Raw genomic sequence first — 21,688 nt, 5'->3', positions numbered from 1 at the left:
AATAATATTGTAAATTGGTATAAATTCTTGGAAGAGACCTTTTGGAAAAATATACTACATCAATAGCCATTGAAATATTTATAATCTTTGATCCATCAATATTTCTTTAAAAATGTACCCTAATAAAATAATTTAAAGAGATGTTTCTCTTTATAAAGTTTCATAAAACACTCATGCTATCAAAAACTGAAAAAATACAAAGGTCCTACTAAAGGGTAATGGTTAAACTGAAAGTAACAAGATTGAATATTTTGAAGCTGTAGAATATTAATTATGAGAGCTATGAAGAAACTGAGAAAAATGGCTGACTTACTAATTTACTCGAGGCCTATTCTTTGCTAGGCATAAATGGCTTTAAAATGGAAAAATAAAAGCCCTCCAACAGAGCAAAACTGATTATTCACTAAGAAAACTTTGTGAAATATTAAGAGAAAAATGCACAAAAGTTAAATGTTTGGGGGTAGTAGGATTAGGGATGATTTTCTTTAAACCTCCATTTAAGTTACAACATATGTATAATTTAAGAACAGTGAACAAAAAGCATTTTGTAATTCACTAGAATACTTTTTGAAAACATGATAAATATATCTCAAAGAACATTTCCCATGTAAGATTTTCTCTTTTTATACTACAGAATATTTTCTTTCTATTTGTACAAGGTATTGACCAAGAAAACTACTTTAAATGTGTGGGCAGTAGAACTGAGAAACACTTGTTTATACCAGGGATGTCCCTCTTTTTAAAAATACACCTTTTCAGGCATTCATTCACTCATCCATCCATTCATTCTACACACATGTGCCAAGCCACTGCCATGCATTAGACATTGTGTTAGGTTTTGGGGAGTTCTTGTTCTTGGGGAGTTCACAGTCTAGCAGACAGATATACATGACCTTGACAAGAGGGGGAGCTACAGATACACAGAGTGTATACAGGAGCACGAGCCTCCAGGCCAGGCTTAAAGGAATCAGAAAACCAGGACACAAGTTGACACTGGAAGGGTAAGCTGGAGTTTTCCAGACAGACAAGCACTGAGGGGTCTCGAGGGAGAGATGCCAGCAAAGGAAGACAGTGTGGCAGGAGAGGGCCCCTTTGAACTCTAAGGTGGGACAGAGAGTGAAGCTCAGAGCAGGGTTCAGATAATTTATGTTCAGATAATGATGGGCTTGAGAGCATAGACGCTGCTCAAATCCCAGCTGTCTCATTACTCGTTGTGTGAACTCTGCGTCCTTCAGTTTCCTTACCTGAAAAGTGGGGATGATAAACGCACCTCACGTGTGGCTGAGACAGACAAAAATGTATGTACCGCATATGTGGTAGATACTGAATGAAAAACTACATATTAGGTAATGGAAAGGATAAGTGAGAACAGTGTTGAACACGATGTTCAATGAGAAAGATTCATTTTTAATGGTCTTCCAAACTCAAGTGCCAAGAGGCACTTCTAGGAACACAAGGATAATATCCTATGTCTTACTTTCTCAGGGGACTGCCTTTTGGGGTTACTTTTGAGACTACTTTTACTTTGGACGTGTTAAATGAAATGATAGAAGTAACAGCTTCTCTCCCCAGTCAGATCCACTTTAGAGATTATTCATATTGAGAATTTCAGCTTGCTTAACTGTAAGAACAGAGCTCATTATCTGACTTTCAAAAAAACCTAGAGTATCTTCACCGGCTTGGATAAAGAAATGATAATGTCAAACCTGCCAGTGTTTTCCAAGGAAGGAGATGGGATACTTTTTTCCTGGCCTATGTTTTAGTCTGCTTTCCAAATCTCATCTGACGCTGGTGGGGACTTTAATTAGAATTAGAACATGGGAAAAAAAATACTGTGAAACTACCAGAGTATCTCAGTCACATATGAATGTTGAATATTCATGACATGTAGCCAATGCCATTTTTTAGGTGAAATTCTCTCAAAGTATTTACTACAACACCCGCTCTCTATGTAAGTGTGTGTTTCTCCCTGTCCAAGGATAACTTATTCTTCATGAAGTTCTGTGAAAATGAAAAAATGGAGTTGGTGAGACTGAATGATACTACCAGTCTTTTCTTTCTGTTGGTATGGGTTGGTTTTGGGCTCTGAGATACCGGTCATGACTTCACAAGCTTCTAAGAAGACAAAGACAGTGGTGGAGCTGATGTGACCCTTTATATAATGAGTTCTACTCACCCTACGGTGATGTCAAAAATGTTGCTTCCAACAGAGCTGGACACGGCCATGTCCCCAAGTCCCTTCCGGGCCACTATGACACTGGTGATCAGGTCAGGGATTGAAGTCCCAGCGGCCAAAATGGTCAGACCCATGATCTCTTCACTAATGCCAATTGTCTCTCCAACCTAAAAGCCATGACAGGCAAACAGAGGAGTGTTTGAAGTCACAAAACCATCAAGACCACTAACATTTCAATGCAACTCCCTTTTAATGAATTCTTACTCTGTGCTGTGCTGGGTGTTGAGATAATAACAATGAATAAGCCACAGTCGTTGACAGAAAGATTTATATTTTAATGATACTCAGACCCAAGAGATCAGGAATGTTGGCACAAGGATTAAATAGGTAATCTGAAAAAAGAGCTCTGGAAGACTAGAATGCAGCCTCTATTTGATTTTTGTCAAGACCAGGCAGAGGAAGCAGAAGATCAGAGTTATAAATGCCAATTGGTCATTGGCCCCATGGGCCAGTGCCTGACAATGGCACCAGATCGTGTAGCAAATGTGCCCCTTAATTTATGATTGTAGATTAAGAATTGATACCCAGTGTCCCCATTTTCCCTTAACATCTCCTATTGTCTGTAACCCACTCTTAAACATTTTTAGATTGTACCATTTCCACAGAAAACTTGATTTTGGATTTTTAGGGTTTGGTGACATAGGACTGTAAGTCAGCAAGGCAGACTTGCTGAAAGCAGCAGTTAGGAAATCAGAGGACCTTGCTCCAAGTCTGGCTCTGGCATTTATTAAGTACTTGACTTAGTGCTAACTGGACCAATTGGGCAATGTCTTTGGTCCTCAATTTCTTTCTTTTTCTTCCAGTTTTATTGAGACGTAATTGACATATAGCTCATGTAGCTGTCACTTTCTAATGGAGAGCAGTGAACCACGAGGGCAGGTATACTAGTTCAGTTCCCTAGGCTCTGGGGCGGTGTGACCGTCAAATAAAGGCAGCTCCCAGCTATGCTTTTAAGCTAGTGGGAACCAGCTATTATTGGCAAACCTGTGCATAACAAATAGCTGAGCACTAAATGGTGCACTTCCTATCATTTATAGCTTTTACAGGTCAAAGGTGCAAATGACAGAATTAGTGCTACAGACTTAATAACAGAATCTGTTATTTGATCAGCTGTCTGGATGTTTTGAAAGAGAAAAACATTTCTTTGGTGAAAAGAAAGAGAAACGTCTCATTCATTATTGGCAAATAAGGCTTCTCTTTGTGCATTCTGTATGTCTGTGCTTTTTATTTTTGATAATTATAGTTGTTCCAGGGATTGTGTTTGTATTTTTCTACAAAAGAATGAAAAGAGAATAAGATTGTGGAATTAAGATAATCATTAAAAAGTAAAGAAAAAGATCGAAGCTTGTAGGATGATATTTTCGAGGAAGGCTAAAGAAAACTATATAGGAACAATACATTCCAGTAAGTGAAAAAAATCACTTTTTTTTCTTTATCTGTACATGGAAGAATAAAAATAATTATTATAGAAGGCCATTATATATGTTATAAATGGCAAACATTCATAGCCTGGAAATCTTGAGGCTGAGAAACAGCTTTTTAACTTTTTTTAACGGGTGTGCTCAATCGTGTCCGACTCTTTGCGACCTCATGGACTGTAGCCCGCCTGGCTCCTCTGTCCATGGGATTTCCCAGGCGAGAATACTGGAGTGGGTTACCATTTCCTTCTCCAGGGGATCTTCCCGACCCAGGGATTGAAACTTCTGCGGTGATTTCTGTTGGATATTGTTAGGAAACGTCTCTTCGTGAATGTAGAAAATAATGACTTGGGGGCAAACAGAATGTCTTCAGGGGGCCAATGATTTTTGGAAATATTGAAGAAGAGTAATCTGAAGTCAATGTCAGTAAAATAACTGTGATAGGAATAATATGAAATACATTGTAGGAATAACACTTGGTTTATCAGCCAATATTTTCAGTGGATTTTGTTAGTGATGCCGTATGTTCTTTCTAAAAAAAATTAAGGTGTAATTTCCATACAGGAAAATTCACCCTTTTAAAAAAAGTGTACGGTTTTGTGAGTTTTGAAAAATATATGCAATCCTGTTTCTCCACACCCTCATCAACAAATGGTATTGTCTGTCTTTTTGGTTGTAGTTGTCCTAATGGTTGTGAAGTGGTATCTTATGATTATTTTTAAAACAACTTTAATTAGCTCTAAGCTTAACTCTTATCTGTAAACTGTGGATAATAATATTACCTGCCCCACAGAATTTATACCCACGTAGAAGGACAAAGGGAGGTGAATTGTGCATATTCAGGCAGTACACATTCAGTCAATAACGGTAACTGTTAGTACCTCTGAGAACATAAGACCGAACATAAGACCTTTGTACCTCCTTTTTCCTTTCATGTGTTACAACAAACAATTCCTGAGAGTTTATTCTAGTGATGGGCATTACGACTGGTATTGAGTTAGAAGTAGTAAAAGTGAAATACGTCATCATTTTTTGTAAATTCAGGCTCAAGGAGGAGACCATTTTGTCTCCACGTCTTTTCCTAAGAGCCAGTTTGATGAGAACGTGAGGTGAGTGGCTGTCCAAGTGAAAGGAAGTGTCGCAGAGCTAGGCAAAACCCTGACATTCCTCCAGGCCCGGGCTGGCCTGGTTTCAGGCTGCAGAGGGCAAGTTGTGGATAGACTTGCCTTTCCTCCACACAGCTGTCTGGGGCTATGCCAACTTGATTCCACCCTGCAGAGAAAGGCCAGGAGACGAGGGAAAGTTAAGTGGAGTGAATTCCTTTAGTCCTGGAATATGTGTGTCAGCTGCTATACCCTTGTGCCAGTTTCAGAAAGCAAACACACTGATGAGCCACCTGGCAGCCAAGAGAAAAGCCAGGCAGATGTGTGTCCTTCTCAAGGTCTTACCTGATGTGCCCACCAGACCATCAAGTAAGAGAAGACGGCGATCCAGGAGATGGAGCCGAAAAACGTGATGGGAAAAAACTTCCTTGATGACTGCAAGAGAACCAGGAAGAGGGGAGAGTGTGAGTACTAACCGAGGTGATCTGCCATCCTGGTGAAAAGTGAAAGTGTTAGTCGCTCAGTCGTCTCCAACTCTTTGCGACCCCCATGGACTGAAGCTTGCCAGGCTCCTCTGTCTAGGGGATTTTCCAGGCAAGAATACTAGAGTGGATTGCCATTCCCTTCTCCAGGGGATCTTCCCTACCCAAAGATCAAACCCAGGTCTCCTGCATTGCAGGCAGATTCTTCACCATCTGAGCCACTGGGGAAACCCATCAGTAACCCTTGGTTGAGCTGGGACATTAAGATTTCTCTTGGGAATGTGAAATTGGTTGAAGCCAAGCCATCATAAAACTGGCTGCTGAGATGGGAAGTCTTTTTTTTTTTAATTTATTTTTAATTATATGATATTGCTTTACAATGTTGTTGGTTTCTGCCATACAACATAAATCAGCTGAAAGTATACATCCATCTCCTCCTTCTTGAACTTCTCCCCCATTCCACCCCTCTAGGTTGTCACAGAGCACTGGGCTGAGCTGCCTGTGTTATGCAGCAACTTCCCACTAGCTATCTATTTTACATATGGTAATGTATATGTGTCAATGCAACTCTCAGTTCGTCCCACCTGAGATGGCAGTCTTTTGAAGAGAAAGTCTGTTCCTACTGCTGGGTGCTCAGATGCTCTCTGTTCCTGCCCTTTCCCAAGGCTTGGCTTCTCAACCTTGCCTTCAACCCCTCAGTACTCCATATCCCCCCTCCTTCTCCTGCTCCCTTTTCTACCTCCTCTTCAAGTTCATGAGAATCAGTCTCTATCGCTTTGACTCATGTATCCTAATAATAATCCATCTGCCAAAAAGCCTATGGGATTAATTACATTTAACAAGAAAGATCAATAGTTTCAAAAACAAATGGGCTCATTTTACAGCCCCGTGGATTATGAGGAAAAGCCACAGAGAAGAAGCTATCACCACAGTTAATACAGGTTCCCGAGGATGGCCAGTCTCTCAGATACTGGAGCCACACAAGTAGCAGATGCCCACTTGCGCTGCTCTCCACGGGAGTTGCAGAGTAGACACTCTTGGGAATGTTTCCTCTCCTGTTCTCTACCCTTAACTATGTAATGTCCAACTACGGAATTGGGCTTTTAGCCCTAGGCTTTGTGCAATCTCAGGATTACAGGATGAGCACTTTTCAAATTTCTTTCAAACATCGGCCCAAATCAGATAGCAAAATGCAATGTTTCTTATTGATCCCACTACAGGGAAATCCATGCTTGTGTTGGATGGTAGTGGTGTCTTACTGATGCTCTTTTTGCAAATTGGGATCCTTTAATACATGCTCAGAAAGCATAATATTCTTAGAGAGCCACTTATTATTGCCAAACACTTTTTATTTCAAAGCTTTCCACTTTTAGAGACAATCTTAGTTTTTGCTTTGATAATACCATCCAATTCTGCCCAGAGAAATAAATGTAGTTGACTTCGATGAATACTATCTCACTTGTCTGAAGGGCTGACCTTGGGCAGTCACACAGAACACTTCTGCCACAGCTTTTGAGAGCTTCATTAACAGCAAAAGATAAACCTGTACACGGTAATCTTTTGAATATCAATAATGACAAACACAGTCTTATCGCTCCAAACAGGCTTGCGTTCTCTGTACTTAGTTCAAGTTTTTAATATATGTTTTCATTATTATTCACATGGTTCTGTTAAATTTCACAAGAATCATTTTCTTTCTTTCAATGGCTGTGGTTTTTCTTGGGCCACTGGTTAGTATGGATGTCTGTAAGACCAGTGGTCTTGATTCAACTGAGGAAAAACATCAGACCCCAGTAAGTAGCCACAATCTTATTTTTAAATGTTTCCCCTGAAACATCTGGCTGAAATATTTTCACATGTCAGACTCAGACTCTTTCTGAGGACCTGAGTACTATTTAATGGGTTATGGGAAAAAAGTAATCAATTTTCAAAGTGGAGGTTGAGACAGTTACTTTGAAAGCAAATTCCTTTTTTAAAAAAAATGTGTTTATTTTTATTTGGCTGCCCTGGGTCTGAGTTGTGGCACGCAGGATCTTCAGTTGTAGCATGTAGGTTCTTTGTTCCCTGTTAGTTGCTCGGTTATGTTTGACTCTTTGTGACCCTGTGGACTGTAGTCTGCCAGGCTCTTCTGTCCAGGCAAGAATCCTGGGGTGGGTAGCCATTACCCTTCTCCAGGGGATCTTCCTGACCCAGGGACTAAACCCAGGTCTCCTGTATTGCAGGCAGATACTCTATCATCTGAGCCCTGACCAGGGACCCAACCTGGGCCTCCTGCGCTGGGAGCACAGACTTAGCCACCGGACCACCAGAAAAGTCCAAAAAGCAAATTCCTTTAAAGCAAGGAGGTAGCTCCAGCTGGAGATGAGATTATCTGAGCCTTGGAATTGCCAGTGCCCAGTTTCCCCATGCAAGGCATTTAGCTGATTAGAGTCTCCATTCTTTTCCTCTGGTCACAAGTCACTGTTTCAGGACCCTAGGTGTAATGAGCATTTTATCTCCCACGGCCATGCTGTGTCATAGGGAAGAGAAGGGCCCCTCTTGTGATGTGGGGCCACAAGTGTGGTTTGAGCAGCAGCCTGTTTTTAGTTTGATTCTGAACATTCTGGGAGGATATGGAGTATAATCTCCACACTATAACATGGCACATGGACTGGATATCCTGGGAGAGTCCTCATTTCATAGACTGTCCCCTTTCCAGGTTAGTTAACATACTAAGTATGTAAATATTATTTTATTATTATTTAAGTTTTTGTACATTTGCATATCTGTTCATTGATATAGTGTCACAAGTCAGAATCAAATTATTTCAACATATTTCTCATCCGAAAAATATCCCTGAAGCATAAAACATTCCCGGTCAAGAGGCAGAAAATAAGTAATTGAATTAAAGATTTAAAGGAGCCAGTTCAAATCAATGTATTAGTGGAAACCTCTGTAATTCATATTTGATGCTTCAGTTCAGTTCAGCTCAGTTCAGTCGCTCAGTTGTGTCCGACTCTTCACGACCCCATGAACCTCAGGACGCCAGGCCTCCCTGTCCATCACCAACTCCCGGAGTTCACCCCAACTCATGTCCATTGAGTCAGTGATACCATCCAATCACCTCATCCTCTGTCATCCCCTTCTCCTCCTGCCCTAAATCTTTCCCAGCATCAGGGTCTTTTCAAATGAGCAGCTCTTAGCATCAGCTGGCCAAAGTATTGGAGTTTCAGCTTCAATATCAGTCCTTCCATTGAACATCTAGGACTGATCTCCTTTAGGATGGACTGGTTGGATCTCCTTGCAGTCCCAAGGGACTCTCAAAAGTCTTCTCCAACACCACAGTTCAAAAGTATAAATTCTTTATTTATAAAGCACTCAGCTTTCTTTATAGTCCAACTCACATCCATACATGACTACTATTAAAACCATAGCCTTGACTAGAGGGACCTTTGTTGACAAAGTTATGTCTCTGCTTTTTAATATGCTGTCTAGGTTGGTCATAACTTTCCTTCCAAGGAGTAAGGCGTCTTTTAATTTCATGGCTGCAATCACCATCTGCAGTGATTTTGGAGCCCCCCAAAAATAAAGTCTGACACTGTTTCCACTGTTTCCCCATCTATTTGCTATGAAGTGATAGGACCAGATGACATGATCTTAGTCTTCTGAATATTGAGCTTTAAGCCAACTTTTCACTCTCCTCTTTCACTTTCATCAAGAGGTTCTTTAGTTCTTCTTTACTTTTCTGCCATAAGGGTGTGTTCATCTGCATATCTGAGGTTATCGATATTTTCCCAGCAATCTTGATTCCAGCTTGTGCTTCCTCCAGCCCAGTGTTTCTCATGATGTACTCTGCATATAAGTTAAATAAGCAGGGTGACAATATACAGCCTTGACGTATTCCTTTTCCTATTTGGAACCAGTCTGTTGTTCCGTGTCCAGTTCTAACTGTTGCTTCCTGACCTGCATACAGGTTTCTCAAGAGGCAGATCAGGTGGTCTGTTATTCCCATCTCTTTTAGAATTTTCCACAGTTTATTGTGATCCACACAGTCAAGGCTTTGGCATAGTCAATAAAGCAGAAATAGATGTTTTTCTGGAATTCTCTTGCTTTTTCCATGATCCAGCGGATGTTGGCAATTTGATCTCTGGTTCCTCTGCCTTTTATAAAACCAACTTGAACATCTGGAAGTTCATGGTTCACGTATTACTGAAGCCTGGTTTGGAGAATTTTGAGCATTACTTTGCTAGCGTGTGAGATGAGTGCAATTGTGCGGTAGTTTGAGTATTCTTTGGCATTGCCTTTCTTTGGGATTGGAATGAAAACTGACCTTTTCCAGTCCTGTGGCCACTGTTGAGTTTTCCAAATTTGCTGACATATTGAATGCAGCACTTTCACAGCATCATCTTTTACAAGTCTTAATCAAGAAGCTAACTAGTAATTATTTGACATATAAATGTACCTAGTGTTGGATTAGGGGCTCATTGAAAAAAAAGATTAAAAATAATTTTTCTTTGTAAAATTTCAGGTCTTCATCTAGACATGAAATTTAAATCTAGGTCTGTCTGACTCTATATAGCACATATTCTTAGATGTTAGGAATCCAGGTTATATTCATTTCTAAAGAAAAGACAGGGCCAATAATGCTCAAAATATACCCAGCTTTGGACACTTAATGGTCATTATCATCATAATACTAGCTTGTGCTCTGAATGTCAGAAAATAAAGAACATCAGGGAAATACAGACTAGCATTCCAGCTGTACGACCATCTGCCTCACCCAGCCTCCCATACAGTTCTTTCTTTGGAAGCATCAACTTTTCATGCATCAGCAGTTTGGTTAAGTGTTTCTGGACCATCAAAGTACCTTATCATTTCCGATTTCACAGCCCAGGTAATTCCTTCTTTCATTTTTTTCTGGATTATTCCCCTTCTTTGGACTCTATGGTCTCATTCCAGTTATCACTGCCCAGTAGAACCTGTACAGTTATTTAGTTACCAGTCTCATTGGAAGGCTTCCCTGGTGGCTCAGTGGGTAAAAGAATATGCCTGCAATGCTGGAGACCTGGGTTCGATCCCTGGGTTGGGAAGATCCCCTGGAGAAGGGAATGGCAACCCACTCCAGTGTTCTTGCCTGGAGAATCCCTTGGGCAGAGATGCCTGGCGGGCTGCAGTCCACGGGGTCACACAGAGTTGTACATGACTGAGCAACTAACACTTAATACTCATTGCAAGGAAGAAAGAGCTCTTCAAGCCAAGGTCTGGTGTGTCAATTCCTGGTTTGTAATGGTGGCTCATTCTGACATCTGGTGGGATGGGCCTCACACCAATTAGCAGAAAGCAAATTGTGTCCATGTGCTGGCTGGCACATGTGTCCATTTTGTTCCCAATGTAATGGTTTACTTGTATAATTGATAGCTAATGTTCTCATTAGAAGTTTTTAGTACATCAGAATGATACTTTCTTGGCTTAGAAAACATTGCTGGACACTAGCTGGTGGCACAAATTGGCCATCTACTTATTTAAATTAAAAAAAAAAAATTCACCGAGCATCTCCTCTGTGCAAGGTTCTGGGGCATACATATTTAACAAAGTTCTTCAAAGCAGTCCTGTTAAAGATTGAAAGTATGGTCTCTGGATTACTATGACCAGTAGTAATCCTTGCTTGTCAATTACCAGCAATGTGCCCTGAGACAAATTATTTCATCTCTCTATGTCTCAGTTTCTGTAAAATGAGGGGAATAACAATATCTAGTTGTATTGAGGATTTCATGCAGATGAAATGTCTATCAAATTCCTTGCATGGAACAAGTGCTCAGATAGTAATGGGAGTTGTTATTAGACAATATTAACCTCAATTTGATTTTTAAGACATGAAAAAACTGAAACTCAGGGAGGTGAAAATGACCTCAGACATCTGGCTTAGAGTCTTGGCTTTGCTTCTTATTAGCTGGTCTTGCTTGGACAGGTCACTCAAACTCTCAGGGCCCCAATCACTCCATCCTTGCTAGAACCATCCTTGGTTCACAGTAGACACATAATAAATACTTGGTGAGTGAACTAATGCATGACAGAAACTGCAAAATCCTGGGTGAGTTGTAAGTACCTTCCTAGATCTGATGGGTCATGTTTTGGTATCTCATGCATTCCTGTTTTGGAAGAACACCCATCCTAGGCCATGAGAGAATATAACTTTGGGGGGGTCTTTGTTTCCTTTATTATTTTCAATTTTCATCAAAGACATTAAGGTTGCATTTCAGTTCTTGGACTTTTAAAACAAAGCCACTAATTTAAGAAAACTATAAATGTGAAACCCACATTAATTATCTGAGCTGAAAGTATGCATAATTCAGCAAATACTGTCATACAATTTGCATATAAATTAAGTGGAAATAAAAACAAGTGGGGGTATAATTTACTCTGAAACTAGATGTGTATACATTTAAAAAAATCCTGTTTTCATTGTAATTATTGTCAAGGTTTAGGATGCTCATCTCCATGGGTAAGTCAAAAACTACTCAGGATGCAGAGCTACCAGACTCTGAGGAGTAGAAAGTGTCTCTTCTCTCCCTGGGTAATTTTTCAAGAGGCCCTGTGGCAAGACATGAGGACAGTGGCAGACTGAAAAAAATGGCCATATCACGTTACAATTCCTCCCATGGAGAGATAAGGTCTGTTTCCCAAGCTTTTGAATCTGGGCTGGCCTTAGGCCTTGCTCTGACCAATAGAATGTGGTAGAAATGACAGCATGCAGGCTCTAAACTAGATCTTTGTGGCTTTGTGACTTTCATTTTCACTACTCTTGGAACTTGGCCGTCATATGAATAAGCCCAGGCTAGACTGCTTAAGGACAGAAGACCACGTGGAACAGAATCAAGGTGTTCCAGCTGACATTCCAGCCTCTAGCTATGTAAGTGAGAGGTGGAACTGTCAGGCCAAGCCTCAGCCACATTGCCAACTCGGAAGATTATGGGCTAAAAGAATACTTGTTTTAAGTCACTAAGTTTTGGGATGTTATACAACAAAAGCTAACTTATGCAAGACCAAACCTAATGAAACTCTCTTGAGCTGAGCATGAGCAACAAGCTGCTTACTGGCCTTTGTACCAACCAGCAAGCTTGTTTTGTTTGGCATTCCATATATGCAAAGAGTGACCATGTAACTCAAGCCTGTATGCTCTGAGAGTAAACTGGGACTATTGTATCGATGGTTATCTATGGTTTCCTGAATCACAGAACATTAAAGCTGGCCAGAAATTTAGAGATCTTCCTCCACTCCTGTATTTCACAAAGGAGGAAATATGAGGTCGAGATTTGAGATGTGACTTTCCCATGATTGCACAATGCGTGTGTCTCGTGGGAAAAACCACTGCAGTCAACATGGTAGCATGAGATTGCTCCAGAGTCAGGAGACCTGGTTTGAGTCTAGCTGCTCCCTCTAGTGAAAGTGAAAGTAAAGTCGCTCAGTCGTGTCCGACTCTTTGCGACCCCATGGGCAGTAGCCTGCACCAGGCTCCTCTGTCCATGGGATTTTCCAGGCAAGAATACTGGAGTGGGTTGTCATTTCCTTCTCCAGGGAATCTTCCCAACCCAGGGATTGAACCCAGGTGTTCCGCATTGTAGACAGACGCTTTACCATCTGAGCCACCAGGGAAGTCCTAGTGAGAGCATGAAGTCCTAGCTCTCACTAGTAAGGCTGTGCTTTGTTTCCTCTACTGAGTTTAGAGCAACTTAAAAATAGGAATTGTGGGACTTCCCTGGAGGTCCAGTGGTTAAGACTCTGCACTTCCAATGCAGGGGATGTGAGTTTGATCCCTGGTTGGGGAACTAAGATCCCACATGCCAGCGTGGTGTGGCCAAAACATTAAAAAAAAAAAAAAGAGGAATTGTGACTGATGTGACTTTATGTCTCTTTTAGGGCATAAAGCCTGATGCCTGGCACATAATATATGTTTAATAAATATTTGCTGAGGAAATCTACAAACACCCAAGGTTCTACCTAAAAGCCTCATTTCTGCTTGGAACAGCACATGGTATACTCAGGAAAAGACAGAAAAAAATCCAGTCCACACAGCAATGGCCCTTGGGGGTACAGTGGGGAAAAATCCCACCAGCCACCCCAGCACACGCTGTGGGGGCTGGCTCCTGTGGGGTACTGCTCAGCGAATGACCAGTCAGCGGCACTGCACGGGGAGTATCCTGTTCAGCTGCATCTGCTTGCTTTTCACCCTGGGGATTACGGCATCAGCCAGAGCAGGTCTAACTGTAGCCATGGTGGAGTCCTGTTTGTGGTCCAGGAGTCCCTGCTTGAGAGCGCTGATCTTCCCTAACAGCTTCCTTGACTCGGATCACAGAGGGAGCGAGTACTCTGCCAGCCTTTGCTCTGAGTCCCACCCAGCCCTGAGGTTCCAGGACCTTGAGTCGCTGGCAACCTTCTCCTCCCATTCCTGCACGTCTTCCTGATGGTTCCAGCAGTTGTACACTGACATCGATCACTCTTTTCTTTAAAAGTTATTTAAAAAATTATTATTAAATTAAAAAATCGATGTAGAATTGATTTACAATATCATGTTTCAAGTGTACAGTACAGTGATTCAGTCCTATATATATACACTATGTGTATATATTCTTCAGATTCTCTTCCCTTACGGGTTATTATAAGACACTGAGTCTAGTCCTCTGTGCTGTACAGTAGGTCCATGTTGGTTATCTGCTTTATAACATTGATCAGTCTTATTAGCGAACCTGGCCCCTCTGCTCTGGGCCATATCACACTAGATCTGCTGTGGGGATTTAGAAAACCCTGTCTGTCTCCCTCATTTTCCTCCCTGAGCTAAGCAAAAGCATTGAGCTAAATAGCAGAGCAGTGGTGACAGAGAGAGAGGGAGAGAGAGGCAATGAGTGAGTGAGCGCATGTGAGCATGTATATCTCAGAAATGTCCTTGTGATGGGAGCCAAGAAGAAACTGAACGCATTCCAGCTATTTGGCTGCAGGTTTCCAGGAAGCCAGGCCTTTGTATAGAGCAGATGCTCTGTAACAGCATCTTGAACAAAGAAACCTAGATAGTGCTTTAAATGAGCCACACCTGCTACATTCACCCATTCCTAGCAAACGTCTAATGCCAGGGGTCTTTACGTGAGGGGTCATTCCTGGCCTGTACTTGATAAGACAAGGCTCTCTGTCAGGTTGGCTTATTTCTGGGTCAGAACAGAGTAATGAGACAGGATGTTTCTCCAGTCTTTTTCAAATGAGGAAAGTGGGATCATCGCGGGGCTTTTGAAGAAGGATGCTAAATTATGCTGGATGTTATTGCAGTATTCTATTCCAAATGCTTTTAGCAATGTTTTTGTATTTTTACCTTCTGGCACCAAGAAATATGAGGAAGAGCCCAAGCTGTGTGGTCACATGGGCCTGGGTGTGAATCTCAGCTCCATGCCCTAGGAAGTGACCAGGCATGAGCTAGTTAACTCCTTTTGCCTAAGTTTCTTTCTACTTATGCCTATATATATATATATATATATATATATGTAAAATTAGTAGATATACACTTTTGTTGAATGAGTACATGTGTGAAGGCCCATAATAAAAAAGGGAAGCTGTTTCTCTTTATTTCTTTATTTGTCATTAGTTCTTTCACCTTTTGGGGCAGTGGCCCAAGAACCCAGTTTGACAACACTGGAGGGGATGTTCTTTTAAGCTGATCTACACTCAGACTATACTTTGCTGATTGTAAGATGGTATTGTGTTCATAGCACCCAGCACATAATCGTGGAAGATAATAATATTCATTATGGTAATGATAATACTGGAGGGAGCAGATCAGACATGTACGCATTTATACCACACGAATGCATTGCTTTAAATTATTTTTTGAATTGAATGAGTAATTTGTGTACACAGTCAACAAAATGCAAGTCACCCTTCTGCCTCAGACCTTCATTTCCACTTTGCAGAGACAATCACTGTGGTAGTTTTAAAACATGGTTGCAAATTCTTTGAAATTGCTGCCATCAAGGGTGTCATATGCTGTAGGACACTGATAATTTTGTTGCCCTAGACAGATTTATGATCGCTCTGACTAGTAGAGTTCAGTGGAGGTGACTGTGTGACTGCTGAGACTAGACTAACCAGAGACAAGGAGCTTCTCCTTGTGTGGCAAGAACACTGACTCTTGGAGCCCGGACCTCTTGTGAAAGACATTTGACTATCTTGATGCCGCCATACAGTGAGGAACCCCAGTCACACAATAGGTTCTCTAGGGGATGATCCCAACTGAGCCCAGACTTTGAATCATCTCTGCTCAGGTGCCAGAAACATGAGCGAAGAAATCTCCAGATAGTTCTGCAGCTGCTGCTGCTGCTAAGTCGCTTCAGTTGTGTCCGACTCTGTACGACCCCACAGATGGCAGCCCATCAGGCTCCTCTGTCCCTGGGATTCTCCAAGAAAGAATACTGGAGTGGGTTGCCATTTCCTCCTCCAATGCATCAAAGTGAAAAGTGAAAGTGAAGTCACTCAGTTGTGTCCGACTCTTTGCGATCCCATGGACTGTAGCCTACCAGGCTCCTCTGTCCATGGGATTTTCCAGGCAAGAATACTGGAGTGGATTGCCATTTCCCTCTCCACCAGATAGTTCTAGCCCCCAGTCATCTAAGCCTTCCCAGCTGAGGCCACAGACATTCTGGAACAGAGACCAGCCATCCCCAGTGTGTCCATTTGAATCCCTGATCCACGGGATCCACGAGCAAAATAACCTGGTTGTCATTTCACACCACTAAGTTCGGGGGGTGGTTCATTATGCATATTTGCTAACCAGAACAATCACTATCATCACGCATCTGTCCAGAGAAATTTCAAGCACATATATACATACGCATGTATATATGTCATCCTTTCTTCCTTTCCTTATAGGAGCAGGCTCTTGTTGTATGCTGTGCTTCCCCTCCTCCCCTGACGAGAAATTAAAAAAAAAAAAAAAAATGCTTTACTTACAGGTTTTCGAACATCAGGTAAGGTAATCCAGAGAGGAAACACTATGGGGAGAACAATTAGGAATGTGACTTGTTTGCGTGGATCAGAAGGCCAGGCCAGGCTGAGAGGCTGGTCCTCTTCATCTTCACCTGTCTCTGTGGTCTGTTGTAGAAACAAGGAGATAAAAAAATAAACAAAAAATGATAATAACGTCCTCAGGCCACAAAACAAGGAGGGGATCTTCAGATCCCACTAGCAGCTTTCTTGGGTCATCTCAGCTGCTTTCATCTATGGACTTTTTAGGTCTATAAGAGAATCCCATCTGTCATAGTCCGAATCTCAGGAACAAGAAATACATTGCTCAGCCATGTGGATTTAAGAACTTCCTTTCCTTTTTACCTTTCCTGGTGTCTCAGATGGTAAAGCGTCTGCCTACAATGTGGGAGCCCTGGGTTCTATCCCTGGGTCAGGAAGATCCTTGGGGAAGGAAATGGCAACCCGCTCCAGTACTCTTGCCAGGAAAATCCCATGGATGGAGGAGCCTAGTGGGCTATAGTCCATGGGATCGCAAAGAGTCAGATGTGACGAGTGACTTCACTTCACTTCACTTTCCTTTCCCTGAACATTCTCTAGCTTCCTGAATTGATCATTTCAACTGGAGTGAATTACAGTGCCAATCCATGAACTTCATAGGAGAAACCACGTCTGCATAGCAAAAGACCCCAATTATGCAAATCTATGTTGCATTTGCTGGCTTCCCCTGTTGAATGCAACATATATTTGGCTCAGTGGTAAAAGAATCCTCAGGTTCCATCCTGGATTGGGAAGATCCCCTGGAGGAGGGCATGGCAACCCCCTCCAATATTCTTGCCTGGAGAATCCCATGGACAGAGGAGCCTGGTGGGCTACAGTCCACGGGGTCGCAAATAATTGGACATGACTTAGCGACTAAACAACAATGTTGCATTCGCAGAGAAACAAGAGAATGAAGTAGAGGTGCTAAAGGTGTGGGTGTGGGGTGCACAGGGCTGCAGAGCTGGGGGTAAATCTCAGTGTTTCCGTCCAGGCAGCAAGCAGCCTGCGTTTTATTTGCTGCCTGCTGAAGTTAGCAGCTTTTGAACTTGAGCAAAAAGGGGCAGAAAGCAGATCAGGGCCTGGCAGGATGACTATTAGCCTGTCAGATGGGCCCTCCAAACCTCCAACACAGTGCTGCAGATAGCATCCATCACTCCCTTCCCTGCTTGTTTAAACATGAAAGTGTAGCAGTCAGGACCATGCGTCAGATCTAAAAATATCAATAGGAATTTTCCACTGGCGCTTCCTTTTGAGATCATATAAATAACACACACAGCTCCTGCTCCCCTGTGTCCCCCACCTGGGACTCTTGCTTGCAGAATCCTGGAGTATTTCAAGCAGTAGCACTGAATCCCACCAGCACCTCTCCCTAGGGAGGTGGTAGGTGGGCCAGTCTCAGGCCATGTGGTCTACAGGAAAAGCATGCGACTAGAGACAGGAATGAGTGTGACGCCCGACCTGCTACTGTGTTATGTTTACTTATTTATAATGTATACCCTAATACTGCCAAAAGGATTTTTAGTGGCTTACACCATCACCCTCACTTTCTCTCCAGGAGTTGAAACAAATAATTAAAAAAGCTAATCTTAAGCCATACTGAAAAAGGTTCTTTCCATATGAGTGTATGTCCTTGGCAGCAAGTGAAAGAATTTTAAACACCAAATACGAGGGAATTAAGAGGATTAGGTAATAAGGCAGAATTAGGAAGTTGGTGCATATTATTTGGGTTGTCTGGATCTTCATTAAATATGCTTCTTATGTTCTCCATCTCATTGTTCTGTAATACGTTGGAAAAGAAGGAGGATCTAAAATCAGTCATCTACATTTCCACCTTAGGAAACAGGAAAATGAAGCACAAATTAGATCCAAAGTAAGCAGGAGAAAAGAGATAATAAAAATCAGAGAAGAAATCAATGACACTGAAAATAGGAAGTCAACAGAGAAAGTCAACAAAAGCAAAAGCTGTTTCTTTCGCTATGTAGGGTCCATCCACTGTTTCCTTTACCCATCCCTAGGGCTCCTGCCCCTGACAGAAGCTTGGGTGTGCTGTTCCTGGTTCCTCCTCTGAGCCACCTCCACCTTCTCCCAGCAGATGCAGCAGATGTAGCAAATATCACTCCCTATAGGGCTCACCCAGCCTCCCAAGGGGTCAGTTGACTACATGAATAATCTCTATGGAATGAGACCAGTGAAGACTAGAAAAGAGGTGCATGTTAACTGTTTCCTTCCAGATATGATCTTTCTTGTTTCACTCCAAATGAATGACTTTCTGCTCCCCACCTGGGAGATGCCTCAGGAATAGGGAGGATCATGCGAGAGTTGAGACCTTACATTACATGCAATAAGTACCCTGTATCATGCAAGGTGAGTGGTTTTATTCAGACAGAGAGGAGTCTAGCACTTCCTTGAAGACCCATCAATCTGATCTGGTCATCAAGCTCCTTCCCCTTCCAGAATGGACACTCCCCCACCCCGCCATGGTCAGATCCCCCACTGCCATCTGCAATCTAGAAACTTCTCTCTAGACTCTAAGTTAACCTTTTTTTTTTAGAGAAAAAAGCAAAAGCAACTCGTTATGACTCATATCATTTTAATGACACCAACAGATGGTGACATTTCATCAATAACCCTTCTGCTTATAACCTACGGATTAGCTCCTTTCTCCATCTGCCAAAGTCACCAGGCAGGCAGTGCCACCAGCAAATAGTGGAAAATAATTATCTGTTTAGATACATAAGCTCTAAACACACTACCGTCCAATGCAAACAATTAGCTATATTGTACGGCTTCCAAAAGCTGCATTTAAGGTGGCTGTTGCTAGAGCAGAAATGGACAAGGAGAAGATGCTGGGTCTCAGGTTACACAAACAGTGCTCTCTGTGGGGACATCATGGCCTCTTGTGGATGAAGCTTGCCATAGACAGAAGTTCAGCGGCCCAGAATCCTGCAGAGGATTTGAGAGGTACCCAGGGAGCAAGGCTGTCAGCATGTCTTAGGGGAAATTCTCTTTGTCTTTTTGCCAAGTGCAATCTCACTCTGGTTCAATGGGTGACAGCTTGCAAGCTAGTTAGAAAAGTGGAAAAAAAGTACTGTTCCAAGTCTGGGGCTTGTTTGGCCTTTGCCCAAGCTGGGGCTGCTGGCATGCTCATTTGTCTCAACCCCAGCAGAGGCTGGGCAATGATTTTCCAGTTTTTCCTGGAGTCGTGGCATCCTCACTTTGACCTTGCAATAACCCATCCTAAAACTTCTGTAGCATATCCAGAGAAAATGCAAAAATGATCCAGAAAGAAAAAGTCAGCTGTCTTGTAATAAAAGGGTTTAGAATAGTGTAAGATCTGGGGTCTCTGTAGAATCCCTACTCCTACTACTGCTAAGTCGCTTCAGTCGTGTCGGACTCTGTGCGACCCCATAGATGGCAGCCCACGAGGCTCCCCCGTCCCTGGGATTCTCCAGGCAAGAACACTGGAGTGGGGTGCCATTTCCTTCTCCAATGCATGAAAGTGAAAAGTGAAAGTGAAGTCGCTCAGTCGTGTCCCACTCTTAGCGACCCCACAGACTGCAGCCTACCAAGCTCCTCTGTCCATGGGATTTTCCAGGCAAGAGAACTGGAATGGGTTGCCATTGTCTTCTCTGTAGAATCCCTAGAATTATGCAAAATCAGGGCAGCAATGATTGATTTTGCAACCCCTGACACAGGCTTCCCAGGTGGGGCTAGAGGGTAAAGGACCTGCCTGCCAGTGTAGGAGATGTAAGAGATGGGGGTTTGATCCCTGGGTCAGGAAGATCCCCTGGAGGAGGGCACAGCAACCCACTCCAGTACTCATGCCCAGAGAATCCCATGGAAAGAGGAGCCTGGTGGGCTACAGTCCATACGGTCGCAAAGAGTTGGACACAACTTAGCAACTAAACAATACTCCCTGACATGGAAAACCTGAGCCTCAAATACGTGACTCTAAGTTTCCACACAGTGACGTTCTGGTTGTCCAGTCTTGAAGGAGCCAATGCATCCTGGCAGGAAGAGCAGGTGCTGGAGGATCAAGAGATTTGAATTTCAAAGGGGAGACAAAACAAACAGCACCAAAGAATTTATTCTTTATCTATTACGAGGATGCTGGCAAATGACACAGCAAGAGCTTCTGATTGTTCTCTAGTATCTATTCTGCATGTTACAGATGGAATTGTGTCTTTTCCAAACTCCTGTGTTGAAGTCCCAGCCCCCAGGACCTTAGCTGTGACTGAAGACAAGGCCCTTAAAAAGGTGATCAGGTTAAAATGAGGGCTTTATGAGGGGTCTTAACCCACTGCGATTGGTGTCCTTATAATAGGAGGTTAGGACTCAGAGAGACACCAGGGATGTGCATGCTCAGAGCAAAGACCACATGAGGACAAAGCAAGAAGGCAGCCAAACGTAAGGAGAGGGGCCTCAGCAGAAAATGACCTCTAGACACCTTGATCGTGGATGTTCAGCCTCCAGAACTGTGAGGAAATAAATTTCTGTGGTATAAGCCACCTGGCCTCTGATTTTTTTTTTTTTTTTAATGGCAGCCCTAGAAACCTAACATATTGCCCTTGTGCTTTAGTGACAGAAGGCCTCCTTTTACCTGGGCCTGGAATAAAGTCTCTATTTCCAACCTTTCTTGTCATGGGATTAAGTTCTGGCCAATGAGATGGAATGGGAAGTATCTTCTGCAACTTCTGGGATGTGTCTTTAAAGGGTGGAGGCGTATCCTTCATCACTCATTCCTCCTGGCAGCCGGAAGGAATTCCTTCCGGCTGCCAGGAATGGGGACATTTTGGCCAGAGTCTGAACGGTCATCTTGGACTCACAAGGTGGAGAAAGAGTATAAAAGGATCTGACTTTTGACACCCATCAAGAGCCATTCTGGCCCTCGGCTGCCTATAAAGACTTGGGAGAGACATAAAATTCTATCTTATTTAAGTCACTGTCATTTTGGGGTTTTGGTTGCTAATGGTGGAACCTTATCCTAGCTGATCCGGTGGCCTCTTTATGAGGAATCAAGGGAGAACAATCTTTCACATCTTAGCATTGGGAAAACTCATGCTTCTTCTAGAAACTTTGAGACATCTGTGAATCAGGGAAATGATGCTATTTATTTCTTTGCACTGGAGAGTTCAGAGGCAAATTTGTAACCCCTGACCAGCAACCACAGCACTGGGATCTGAGCTCACCTTAGTCTAGTCTTACTGATACACTTCCCACTATCTTTTCCATCCTTTGCTGCATTTTCTCAAAAATAGTCATTTTATCCTTTTCTTTCATCAGATGTATTTTGCAAGCAGCCCCAGATCTTTGTGAAGCAAGGTGGAACAGACCTAGAAATACAACTCTGCAGTGATCCTACAGAATTTTGGGGATAACTTTATGAGAGAGAGAGAGAAAGAGAGGAGAAGAGACAGAGGCGAGATG

General features: G+C 42.6%; 1 protein-coding gene across 3 annotated transcripts in view; it reads right to left on the bottom strand.

The window, feature by feature from the left end:
- SLC24A2 (solute carrier family 24 member 2) overlaps window positions 1-21,688 on the bottom strand; it is a 292,349-nt gene that overhangs the window by 10,356 nt on the left and 260,305 nt on the right. For all 3 annotated transcript variants that reach the window (XM_061425191.1, XM_061425193.1, XM_061425194.1), the window contains 3 exons: window positions 16,208-16,348; window positions 5,103-5,192; window positions 2,177-2,343 (listed from right to left, as the gene is read on the bottom strand). In XM_061425191.1, the coding sequence (XP_061281175.1) occupies window positions 2,177-2,343; window positions 5,103-5,192; window positions 16,208-16,348 (398 nt within the window). The remainder of the gene's footprint in view (window positions 1-2,176; window positions 2,344-5,102; window positions 5,193-16,207; window positions 16,349-21,688) is intronic.

The sequence above is a fragment of the Bos javanicus genome, chromosome 8, assembly GCF_032452875.1.
Source record: "Bos javanicus breed banteng chromosome 8, ARS-OSU_banteng_1.0, whole genome shotgun sequence".
NCBI classification, from domain to species: Eukaryota; Metazoa; Chordata; class Mammalia; order Artiodactyla; family Bovidae; genus Bos; species Bos javanicus.
The sequence above is the reverse complement of the archived record's forward strand: the minus strand, read 5'-3'. Positions and strand labels throughout refer to the sequence as shown.